Raw genomic sequence first — 13,498 nt, 5'->3', positions numbered from 1 at the left:
GTAAATATGTTTACAAATATTGGTAACGAAATGAGAGAAATTAACCGGTGATCTCCAATTTGAAGAATACACGATAATTCGTACTTCTCGAGGCAATTGTTACTAACCTTGCTCTTACTAATTACAAATCACTCTTTCGTGGAATCGGAAAAAAAGAAAACCAGTAAGAAAAATACAAAAGATAAAGTATTACTCTATTACTTTTATTTTCGCTTATTTGCTTTTATTTATTCCGAAGTTTTTATTTATTTAAAAAGTTAGATTTAATTTAAAGAATCGATTTAATAATAATAAAATTATTTTACGCACAGTTTTGCGTTTTGACTAAGAAAAACGATGAAAAACGCCATTAATCATTAATCAATTATAAAATAAATTTATTTTTGAAATTCTTAAGTTAACGAGAATCTTATTTTATAGTTTTTTTTTATTATACCCTTGTTTCATTTTATATATACCTTCCTTTTTAGTTTTTCATAAATTGTAATAATACGAGTAAGAAATATTTATTGAAGAAATATTTATTACGCGCTTAAACAACGTAATTAAAATTATTGATACCTTTGTTAACGTATTATTTTTATAAATGAATATTTTATATTATAAAAGTAAGCTGTGTTTCCATTCCAAATTGACGCCGCAGCCACGCTTCTGTAGCAGAGCTATATTCTATACGTGCACATGGTACCACGTATTGTGTGAGGTCGGGTTGGAAAGAGAGAAGGGGGAATAGCATGGGGTTTTGTGTCAGTAGTGTTAATAGTGGGAGGGGACTGCGGCACGAACAGCAGATCAAAAATCGAATGTATATCGGGGGTGGCCTTAGCAGTGAATGAAAGAGCAGCTGACAAAGACAGAGCCCCCCTGCGATACCTCGGTTTAGCAATAGGCGCCTATGGAGAGACTTTTGCCAAGGGTAGCACATCCCCTCCTCCATTCTTTCAAAGACCTCTGGTCACGTACCGCACTAGCAAAAGCTCTGTCGGAGTTTCCGATAGAATCGTAAAGTCTTCCCCTCCTCTTCTCCCCTCTTCCCGTCTATACCAATAGACACCCTTGAAGAATAACCGAAAACGTACAGAACAGCAGTAACGTCAGTAACTCTTAACTAGTCTTGCCGTATGCTTCGGTTTGAAGAAACGGTCAAATATAGATGTATAAGTTCTATTAACGTTGAGTTGTGATATCTTGCATTTTCGTATTTAAATGCAAAAATTGGATATTTTATGTCGAGTTGTTCGGCCGTGCAATGTTATAGTATAGTGTGTACATAAATACTGAAAATAAGAGTATGTGATGATTTATGAACATGTGATAATACGACAAATATGGATACGAGTTCAAATAACTATCAGAGCTATTATCCGACAAATATACCATCGCATCAGTCATATTATTCACAGACAGCGCTAAAGTGTATACCTGAAGAGCGTACACCTTGTGAAAGACACTATAGTTCAACCAGCTTATTGAAGAATGTTCTACTGCATGGCAAGGAAACAATACAACAATGTTATACACAAATGCAGACGAATGCAGCTTCGTCATCCCAGATCATGCCAAACAGTCAAATTGTGTCGCATAATCAATATCAAACCTATGAGTTATGTACGTCGTTACCCAACATCCAATTCGACATATCTGCAGCAGATTGTGATCAATTTTTTGAAAACTTAGAAAAGCAATCTCAACAACAAGAAAATAATAGATATGGCCAAAATTATTTAGAACACACTGTGCAATCACAAAATTACGCTTTATCTAATACTGCTGGACCGTCCACTATGCCAATGCAATATCAACAGAACGAATCAAGACAACGAGCCATTTTTAATGCGCAACAAGAATCGCTGAACAGCTATATTATACGTAATAATAATAACAATAATAATAATATAACGCAAAAAAACAACAATATTAAAACACCCGATCATAGCAGCAAACAACAAGATTTTCGTTCCAACAACGTCGCACAATATCCCTGGATGTTTAAAAAGACAAATGGTTAGTTATTCATTATAATATGTAGTATATACGTGAATATGTTATAATAATTAGAGTAGTGTTCAAATGATCTTTGGTCATATTTCATCTTCGTGTATGTATGCTTGCGTGCGTGCGTGCGTGCGTGCGTGCGTGTGCGTGTGCGTGTGCGTGTGCGTGTGCGTGTGCGTGCGTGTGCGTGTGCGTGCGTGCGTGTGTGTGTGAGTGTGTGTGAGAGAGACGCCTGGCTCTGTATAAGAATAATCGACAAATCCTGGCTTTGATCCCGTTCCTTTCATATAATAAAATTCGTAAATCCTTAAATCTACTAATTTATTCTTAATGTATTTCGTTTGTAATGAAAAATTATTTATTACAGCCAATCAAGGAAATGGTACCGAACAGAAGCGCACGAGACAAACCTATACGCGCCAACAAATCTTTGAACTGGAGAAAGAGTTTTGTTCAAACAAATACCTTACAAGACAACAGCGTTTAAAATTAGCTAAACGTATTTATTTGACTGAGCGTCAAATTAAAATTTGGTTTCAAAATCGACGAATGAAAGAAAAAAAGGAAACATGCGTATCACGTAAGAAATCAGTTTCAACTAAACCCGTGTTAACAGCATCAGATCCAACAGTACCAAATTCCAACAGCCAGATGATGATTCATAAAGAACCTAAAGAAGTATTCAATCCAGCGCAACATAATCAGTTTGCTCAAGCGCAACAGTCACAATTACAATCGCAGCAACAATTTAACGAAGGACATCAAAATTATTTTTATAATCATCAAAATATGAATATGTTAGCGACGTATTATTTAAATAATTTTGAAGGTAATAATACTCCCGAAAATGGTATGAGAGAGATAAGGCATACGTTAAGTAATTTTTTTCCAACATATCAATCACACGCAAAAAAATAACGTAGCATTATCAGTTAAATATCAGTAGTCAATATTTCGAACTTTGCTGTCATTGCTAAAAGTTAGCTATTAAAGATAAAATATATTTGTTGCGAGATACAATTTTATTAGCTAAAATAAAAGCGTATTTTAACAAGAGTAACCAAGAAAGTGGCATACGAAAGAATGATTTTGCTGAAAAATTTAAAAGTTTTGCTGGATATTCCTCAATAGAATTAGTAAACTAAACGTCATTTGATTCTAGCAACAAATATTTTTAGCTGTATCGCCTAAATTTTAACAACTAATAAATTTAGCTTTGGCAGTAACGATATTAGCTGTCCCTATTTTAAAGACACACATTAGCTGCCACGGCTAGCATTTTAGCTGTATTGGCTAATCCTCTCTCTGCGTGCAGCAATGTTTAATTAGTCTGCAATATAGCAATTAAAAATTAATAAATTCTTAATTTATATATTTACTGTTCAATAGTAATTTTTGATATTAAACATTCATACGGAGACTTTCTCTCATTAAGAACTATATATCAAAATTTTTTTTTTCCGACGTTAAAGTTATTGTAATTATTCGTATGTAATAATTACAATAACTTCAATATACATGTAACAAGTATTTGCGCGAAAATAAATATAAATAGCTCTGTATAATCAGATCAGACCTACATCGGCGTTTTGAAATTAATCGAAATAGTTTTAAGAAACGAACTTATGGCAAACTCAGGACAAAGTTGGTCCTTCACGCTGGTTCGTAAAGAGGGAATGCCGCCACGGCCGAGATCGGGGCAGCTGACCTTGCACTATGATTTATGGCCGAGCTAAACAACGAGCATTCTATAGCTCAGGTACACGAAAGCTCGGCCATTCACATCGCATTTTCTCCAGAGCATTCTTTTCCTAACTTTGCATTTCGTTAGTCGATTTTGCCCATGAGTATTGCATACGTCATCTAAAAATATTTTGACATATAGAGCAAAATTCATATACATTATGATTAATGACAGTATTCGCATTTAGGACGTTGCTAATCAGAATATTGATTACATTTAGACCGCTGTTAATCAAAATATTGATTATATTTTCCATTCTTTTCTCCTAGTTTGCAGATAACTGCATTAAAATTGTATATAAAGATATATATATAAATTAAAACTAATTTATATATATTTATAATAATTCTTTATTTACAGTAATTTGCAACATTTTATATTAAATAGATTTTTTTTTAATGTACAGATTTATATATATGTTTCAACTTATCCATAATTATATAATTTATACTTTTTTAACATTTTTTATATATAGGATAATTTCATCCAAATTGCAATTAATATAAATATTATATATAAATATTATACATCACGAAATTAATTGTTCAGACAGTACCTCATAATCGATTTCTTTAAATTATTAAGAATTCGATTAAAAATGTGGTTCCACGCAGGCATTATAGAATTGCCAATTTCCATTTATAATTGACTTAGTTGTGTGTCCAAATTTAAATAACATTCGAACAACAATTTAAAGAAACAATGGTACATGATCTGAACAATTAATTTTATCTATCTGTATATCTGTATACAAAGAACATTTTCAGTATTATTGTATAATACTTAAAACTTGTAGTTATAATATTTTATATTTCAATTAACTAATAGATATATAGTATTTTCAGTAAAATCACTTTGTTTAAAAAATATTTAAAAAATTAGAAATTAAAAAATTACATTTATAAATATAAATACAATTTATTAATCTTATAATTTTTTAATTTACTAATATCATTATATAGTTTTTATACATAATTATGGATATGAAACATTTATGTTCACTTGCGTATTATGAGTAGTGTTAACTTGAAGCTATTTGGCAAGCTTAGAACGTTAGAATTTAGGGGATGACTAGATAGAGTGGGGAGGATAGGTATGCAGCTGCGCTGTTCACACGAAACAAGATGGTTGAAAGCGTAAGCGTGCGTGAATGAGTGTTCTCCTTTTATTCTTATTTTTTTAACGGTTTAAGTGTTTTTTCGCCCGAGAATTTTTTCTCTTCAATTTCAACGTACAGTGTTTTCGGAAAATGGATATAAACATTGCAAGTGAAAAATATTGACCATAAGTTTTCATCAGTTTCATCGGTTACAAGTTGACAGTGTAATAGATATTAGAGTTTAATTATGAAGAAAAGACACATTCTTTCATTGTGACTTTTGTATTTATGTTACGTCATAAAAATATTAATAAATTAACTTAAAATAAATAAATTTCTAAATAAGAATGAATTAATAAATTAATTTTGATAATCCAGTCAAATTATAAAGAAAAATTACATAAAATTTTTAAATAAAATTTAGTAATGTCTATGTCCATTTTCTGACTATGTAGTTATAAATGTAAAAAGTTTTCAAATACTATTATTTTATTATGCAAATTACATTACAATTACAATTTGTACATAAATTATACTATAATTAATATTGTAATCATAATTCATAGTTTATGTTTCGACGAGGTTTCGAGTTTTCAAAAAATTAACAAATAAGTTATTTAAATTGCTTTGAATAATTCTAAATTGAACTTTAAATGTATAAAAGCAATCACTAATTTATATAATTATATGAAATTTAAATGTCATAGAATTTTTGTACTCTCTTTAACATTCTTTAAGTTGTCATAATTTATACTGAAATAAATTAATTTCTTTATCTTGTGAATGTAAAACAAATTATAATCGTATAAAATTGTTAAGAATATAGTTAAATTTATAGCAAAGTATTTAAGTATTCAAAAAAATATAAATATAAATGTATTATGTGTTATAGCTTAAGGTACGTTTGCACTACACGTATCTGTTGTAAATATATTTTTCGCTTTCTCTTACGTTTCTTAACTACTCTCTTACGTTACGTTACTTAAAAGATTTATATTAAAAACTGACATAATATTATATTTATAATTAATTGATCTCATACATTTATATTCAGATATTTATAAGATTTTTTCTGACGTTATTAAATCTTTCGTTATAAATTCAATTCAATATTCTTAATAATTTTACGTAGTTATAGTTTACGTTTCGTATTCACACCAGTCTAAAACAAATTTATTATTTTATTATTATATTTTTCAGACTAATATAAATGTAAAAGATAAAAAAAACTTCGTTTTCCTGCTGAATTATAATTCACTTAGTTAAAACAATTAATTTACTAAATGTGAACTATTTTGTAACAGGCTAAAAGAATACTAAAGAGAGTTCAATAACATTCAGATCTCGTTTAGAGTATAGAAATGAATAAGTATTCTCCTTTATCATAAGTTCAATTTATAATCAATAATTTATATTCAAAGAGATTCAAATTATAATTATGACTAATACAATGACTAATACAATATTAATGATCCTAAATAATGTGTATTTTTAATCATTAATATGTGTTTTATGAAACATAGTCATATTTATTTTTTTATAATAAAATTACAAGTATGTACATGTTGTATAAAAAAATCAATAAACGTGTATAAGTGCAAGTGCATGAAATTATGTTTTTCTTAAAAGTTTGAATGTTGCAATAAATTTGCAGGCACTGCATTATAATGCATTTTCAGGCAAACAAAATCTATAAAAGAGGAGATAGGTTATTCGCGAAATGGTCGAAGATTTAGGCGAAAACGGAAAAAGAGGGGGAAGAGGATGGAAACAGGGGGCTGAGAAAGGTTTGTATGGCAATGTGTAGGTAAACCTACATTGCAGAACGCACCCCCAGGAGGGACGGCAGCAACGAGAGTGAACCCTGAGTTTGCAGGGGTTGGACAGAGAGAACGAGGGTCGATATTGTGCTTGACAGATAGTTTCCCATAGCTCCGACAATCCATCATGGCCGGCACGCGGATACGTATTGGTTTTTGTGCAACGCGTCTTAGCTGTGAACCTCGAATTGAATATATTTTTTTTCTCTGCCAATCCTCTTGCGTAAAATTTGTTTTTGCGTGCTGTACGGAATTTTAAAATAAATATAAAGTATAACATTAAATATTCTACTCTTATAAATTTACATGTATATTCATGCATTATGTATATATAGAGCTTATTTTATAAAAAGTATAAATCCATTTTTACAGTTTCCGAAAAAATCTTGTAAAACATTTAAAGCATTAATGTTAATCGCAAATTCACAGTCTGTTATAACACTGTTATAACTTTTATAATATAATCATCCATTTCGTGTAGGTATAAATATATATTTTAAAATATATATCTATACTAATATATATAAATATATATTTTAAAATATATATCTATACACAACACACACACACACACACACACACACACACATATTTCTTATCGTGAGGATATCTTCTCATTTCATGTAAAAATTAAAAATGTAATTTACACTTCTATATTAGAGCTACAACGAATTATCAATTCATAGAGCGTATTGACTGAAAGCTACTTGTAAACCGGTTACGATACATCGCCAAATCCAATCTTAACTTGATAGTTACAATTAATTTGATGCGATCCGTTAAATTCGTAATTGTCGAACGGATGATGACGTTGATTATAGGGCTCTCCGACGGAAAGGTCTTCCTCGCTAAAGCTTCAATAAACCCATGCTTCACGTTGATATAAAGTAATGCAGTGATCATATCACTCAACTAGAATTGCTATTAGAGAATTCTTACTATTCGACTTATTATTTATTTATGACGTCATACCATCGATTCGCAATTGCCCGAAGGTTAAACATTTACAGATTATTCGAATCATTCTTCATGTATACGATTGAAACCTAATTTCAATGATAATAATTGCTTTGGCGGAGTCATCGAACTGTCGACGCTGGATGGATGATGGTGCGGGGTAGATTATAGCAGTGCAGAAAGAAAGATAGAGAGAGAACAGACGAACGGGTGCATAAACCATCCTGCGAATTACCGAGAGAAAGCATAACAGATACACGTGTCTTGGCGGCTCCGCTTTGCGACACATGATTCATGGGGGTCTTGATACGTTTTTTACACCTGCGACAGCTTTATTGGAAATTCTAATGGAGAGGGTCCACCATGCAGAGTGACACGAGACCTCAAGGCAATGCACCTTGGATCGACTGAAATAGGCCGATCAGGCCTTATTTCTTGCCACAGAATCTCGCTATCATCAGGCATCAATTGCGTTAAATCGAAACACATTGACCCGTTGACACGCGCGTTCGCGCGTACAAAGAATAAAATAATATTTTTTATTAAATATAAAAACGTAAAAAAAGTTATATAATTTTATGTTATTTTTACAACTCACATTTATTTTCTTTCTTCGCGTTTTAATAATGTAATTTAAAATAATCATAAATCTGTAGTTAATTAATGTACAACAATCATAAATTTGTAATAATATATATATGCGAAATATCTAAAATTCATATATATAATGTATATAAATCGATCTGCGTGATACCATATTTAACACATATATCTTTCTATTTATCCTGAATTGTATACGTACAAAATTCTTATCTCTCTCCCTCTCTAGATTTGATAATAATATATTTATATACATATATATCAAAATTAAATAAGTTTAACATATTTCATAAATAAATATGTATTTTCAAAGTGATAGCAATAATGGACAGATAGTTGAGCATTGCTCATTGAGTGATAAAGAATTTTGGTTGATCATTTAGGTGCCAGTCTTTGGATTGCAATTTTTCATCAGCCACGCGAAAGAAGAGGCCTAAAGTGATAGTGTATGGGACAAACAGCCGACTTTGAAGTGGCGAATGCTATGGAAATAGTGGGGATACGGTAGTATACGTACACAGATGCGACGACTCGAAGTAGAAGAGATAGCCAGTTTCTGACTGAGCAGTGGGGTAGACGATTAAGTAGTGGGGGGAAGAAGAGGAAAGGGTAGGACGGCCGGGGGCGGGCGCGCGCCACAATTCAACGAGAACAGCCGCACTCACCACATCTGGCGAGCAACTGCCACACTAGCGGCCTATATTCAAAATTTTATTCTTCCTTTCGAAATGCTAATGCCGCGAACTTAACAGCGATCTATAGAATAGTAATAAAAATGTAACGCAAATAACCGACGTAACAGAGAAAATAATAAAGAATCTAAATTCAAGTTTCAATTTTATCGTAATAGCTGAAAAATCGTTGTTCTCAAGATTTGATTATTTTAACAATAATAAAATTTCAATAACACGTAAAGGAATAAAAAAAATTTTAGAATTAAAAAAAAATAAAATATTGGAAAGAAACTGTAAACTAATCGCATGCGAAGAAGTGAATACAATGGAACCACTGTTAAAATGTCAAAGAAATTTTGCATAAAACGTAAAAAACTCGTTTAAAGTCTTATCTGTGATGAGCAACGAGAGCTCCGCCTCCTCAACCGTCCCCTCCGCCCCGATGCTACCCCGGAGTGCCCCCCGTTTGACCAACTGGCTACTACGTCACACATGCTTCTGCTTAGAGCCGCCAACTCCGAAGGTTCTCCTCTCAGGCCGGCTCAGTGAGTTACGAGTTGCGTCCGGGTTCGCCGTACGAGCGATAACGGGGGCGTCAATCGAATCGCGATTGGGAGAGGATTCTACCTCGTGCACGTTCTTCCCTCCTTGTCTTTCTCGGCTACAGGCAACAGGTTTGAATTTATGGGACAATAAAGAGTGTGGTGCGTAGTGCGCGTGTCTCTCTCTCTCTCTCTCTCTCTCTTTCTCTCTCTGTTTCTCTCTTTTTCTCTTTTCCTTCCTTTACGCATTTCTTTTCCGCTCTATAGGCCGCCCTTTCTCTCCTGTCCTTTCGTTGTGAAAAGAGGAGTGAGCGGCGAAGACTATCAAACTCTCATAAAACTGTCAACCGTGGCCACCGGGCTGACTTATGTGCGCCCCTTCCTTAACCGCGGTTGGAGAATCACACGCTTTCAGGTTGAATTTACACCTCTCGCGCGACGAACGCGAACGCAATCCCATCTCAAACATCTTAACGAAAGATCAAACGTTATATAATCTCCGCGATCAAGGAAAAAAGCGATTCGAAGTGAAGCTGATCGTACCTTGGACTCACGGTCCCGCGCATTACAATATGCAAGTACAGCAATCCGCACTTGTAAAACATATTTTTCTTCCGACTTGTGATCAGGAAAAGATATGATACGTATGATCGAGCCAAAATGGATTCGCGACGGATGAAATCAGCGAAGATACGGTGATATTAATGGGCGAATCGTTTTCGGTCGATCAGTAAGGAACAATCGCGCCTTCGTGTGCCGCGTACCACCCCTTTTCTTTTTCATCTGTCTTCACCGCGAGGCTATACAGTAGGGGGCGCGTGCGCGCGTAGCCCCCCTCGCAAAGCGGACGGAAGACTGCTTCTTGGTGACGTCGCGGCTAGAAGGCTGCAGAGGAGAACGAGAGAGCGATCGAGATACTTCTCCCCCACCAGCGGTTTCAGGGCTCCCGAATATCTCTCCATTAGCCCCCCTGACGGTGCTATCCCCTCTCCTTGACCCCTCTCTCGCCCTCTTTCTCTCTCTTACGCACACCCCTCTCATCGGTTCCTGTCACGTCGGGTAGCAGCCGGGCAACACTACCACACGACGAGCGCCAGCGGCAGCGGAGACTCGACGGAGACGCAAGGAACGGGGTTGAAGAATCGTACGCCGACGGAGAGACCAATCAAGGTTTGACGAACGGCAGGGATTGGTCGAGGCGCTCCTCTGACACGCAGAGAGCGCGGGCACGTGACAAGCTACCGCACACACCGGCCTTCCGTTGGATCGCGGCGAGGCCTTCAGTACGATACCAACCACCCTTCGCGCACGCAACAGGAACGGCGAACTCGCGCGTTGGTACATTCTTCACCCTTTACTACCGCGATCGAGTCTCTACCGTTGCCGCGTTATAAAGCCGTCTGTTAAGTGCAACACCTGTGACAACATTGATGCGCAATTAATCACCGCGTGAATAATTTTAATGCGCACACTTATGTGTTACCTCGCATGTTATTTCATTGAGAAGATACTTTGCAAGGTCATCTTCAATGGGGCGCCCCGATAAGCTGTTCGTTACGCGCTACTGCACGATGGGCCTACGAGTTCTCTGTAGGTAATCGCGACTCCTGAGGTCATAAAGAAGCAGAAGACAGTTTTATAGCCCAGGCCCACGTGGCCCTCATAAACTTGACTCGCAGGTCGGTTCGAATTCAGGCTCGACCCGCCTGCCGCCAGACGTCTGCCTCTCTCTCTATTAGTCTTGAACCCCTCGTTCATTATCGAATCGCTTAGGGACGTGTTTCTCTCGCGTGTAACAGGTCGTGATAGTTGTGAATCGTTCGACGAACAAGGTGAAACTTGTCAGAGGAGCCGGTCCACGTGTGTCGTGCGATTCTCGTCGTTGTCATTGCAGCACGATGACGAGTTTCAATACTTAATGACGGCGCGCGTTGTTCAACCGCCTCAACTGATCGAACACAACGTCAGTGTTTTCGTGAATGACGGAACGTAGACGTGTAAAATTGGTATAGTGACGTCGACGGCAGGTGAAGGTACGTGAAGAATGAGTTCCTATCAGTTTGTCAACTCGCTTGCATCATGCTACGCGGGTCAACAGCCACAGCAGCAGCCGAGACCGACCGCAAATTCGCCTGGAGAACCGATGCAGGCAGCATCGCCGGCCGGTGGCGAATACTACAATCCGAATGCAGCGTCCACCAGCTATCCCGCACCTTGCTATTCGCCTCAACAACATTATCCTCAGCATCCTTATGCCGCGCCGGCGTCGGGTATGCAGCATACAGCACCAACAGGGATGATAGACTATACTCAACTGCAACCACAGCCTCGGCTAAACGCGACCACGACGTCACAGCAACACGGTATGCACGCTCAACAATCGCAACATCATCAGCAATCGCATCATCCTCAACAACTTCACGCGGATCCGACGACGCCTCTCCTGCAGGGTGCTTCGGCATCGTCAGCACCATCAACGTCCAGCTGCAAATATGCTGATTCGACATCGTCTACCAGTGTGGCATCTCCTCAAGATTTAACCACATCCACTTCGAGAAATAGCCCAACGCCCTTAGTGACACCCGGCACTAGTAAAGCTGCATCAGGATTGACTTCACCGCCTGGTAGCTCGTCAAGGTCGTCCGTGGCTGCGTCCGCTGCCTCGCCACCCAGTGGTAGCTCGAGGGGCGTCGGCGAGGGAAATTCAACGCTGACAACAGCATCTTCCGCTTCGTCGCCCGCTTCCTCCACATCCAGCACCTCTAGCACGGGTAACAATTCGTCCAACAAGGGGAACTCTTCTGGCACTAATCCGCCTCAAATATATCCATGGATGAAAAGGGTTCACATTGGTCAGAGTAAGTCGTTTATCAATCGTATCTTTTAAATTTTGTAATCACTAAAAATAATGCGGTCTTCAAGACACAGATCTTCTATTTCATCTTTTCTTATTTCTGAATAAAAGAAACTTGCTGTTAATCTTATTAAAACAGTAAAAGAAGGCATTAATAATTAAACTATTTAATTCGTTATATTGTTAAGATTACAACCGCTTAGGATTCTATAAGTATTTTATTCTTAATATTTAAAATTTTTAAACTTAAATGTGACACATGATTTAATGTTTTGATTAACATATTAAACGTATATAGGTATATATTTATTCTTTTTGACTTTCGAAATGTCCATTTATTAAAAGCGTACAGATAATAAATTACAGCTAAAATACGATTCGACATATTATAAATCTATTTAATTTTGATGATGACAATCTCCACGCAAATGTTATGTTTCGCATTTTAACGATATAAACGCAGGAATAATTTTGACATTCGAAAAATATCACTTAATTTAAAACGCAAATATCTATTTTTTATTTGTAGATACTTGCTTATTTTTATCGCGTTTTAAGTGCAAAAGCGTATAAATTTACGTAATGCGGCCTTCTGTAATTTTTGTGCGAGATGATTAGGAAAAGATTTAGAAAGGATTACGAATAATCTACATTTAGTAATATTTAATATATTTATGTTTGTCGATTATTTTATAAATAATCGATAAAATTTAATAGATAAGGGATAATAAAAGTAGTGAAAGAGCAATTAATAAATTACAGTATCTAAAATCAAAATGCAGATTACGTATATATTAATTAAAAAAACATACGTTATATATAAACATATTTCATCGTGAAATAATTACAAATATCTTCAAAGTAATATACGCTTTTTATCATCATGGATACTGCAAGAAATATCTAAAAATTATTAAATGCGATTAACAATAGTTGGATAACATTCCTACATCTATAAAATTTTTACGTACACTAAAAATTAAGTTATCTCTCTCTCATCATCACAAAATAGATCAATCAAATAGATAGACAATCAAATTTAACATTACTTTAATAAAAAAATTTAAATGGTTTATAAAACAGCTTTCTGTTTTGATTTTTATTCCTGCAAAAATATAGAAAATATTTTTCTTGTCGAGTATAATAGTTAAATAAATACTATATGACTAATTGAACAAAATATAAATTAGGTAATAAAGTTACATTACTATAT

The 13,498-nt window shown here is 35.2% G+C and overlaps 2 protein-coding genes across 2 annotated transcripts in view; both read left to right on the top strand.

Moving 5' to 3' along the window:
* The first annotated feature begins 887 nt into the window (after positions 1–887).
* On the top strand, positions 888–2,828 carry LOC105454778 (homeobox protein Hox-A7-like). Its single transcript, XM_011697654.1, has 3 exons — positions 888–2,004; positions 2,363–2,735; positions 2,825–2,828. The coding sequence occupies exons 1-3, from the start codon at positions 1,329–1,331 to the stop codon at positions 2,826–2,828; spliced, it is 1,053 nt and encodes a 350-aa protein (XP_011695956.1). The 5' UTR covers positions 888–1,328.
* Positions 2,829–10,357: 7,529 nt separating this feature from the next.
* The window catches only part of LOC105454746 (homeotic protein Sex combs reduced), a 21,174-nt gene continuing 18,033 nt past the window's right edge, over positions 10,358–13,498 (top strand). The window contains exon 1 of the mRNA XM_011697603.1: positions 10,358–12,289. Within this exon, the coding sequence (XP_011695905.1) occupies positions 11,476–12,289 (814 nt within the window). The 5' untranslated portion in view covers positions 10,358–11,475. The remainder of the gene's footprint in view (positions 12,290–13,498) is intronic.

The sequence above is a fragment of the Wasmannia auropunctata genome, unplaced genomic scaffold, assembly GCF_000956235.1.
Source record: "Wasmannia auropunctata unplaced genomic scaffold, wasmannia.A_1.0 LD335976.1, whole genome shotgun sequence".
Taxonomy (NCBI): domain Eukaryota; kingdom Metazoa; phylum Arthropoda; class Insecta; order Hymenoptera; family Formicidae; genus Wasmannia; species Wasmannia auropunctata.
Note: the sequence above shows the minus strand (reverse complement) of the source record. Positions and strands in the feature narration are given on the sequence as shown.

What these genes read in the sequence shown, in the direction of transcription:
- LOC105454778 (XM_011697654.1), top strand. Translation starts at nt 1,329, where the DNA reads ATGGATACGAGTTCAAATAACTATCAGAGCTATTATCCGACAAATATA. An exon ending in GATGTTTAAAAAGACAAATG is followed by an intron (nt 2,005 to 2,362) that starts GTTAGTTATTCA and finishes TATTTATTACAG; the next exon opens with CCAATCAAGGAAATGGTACC.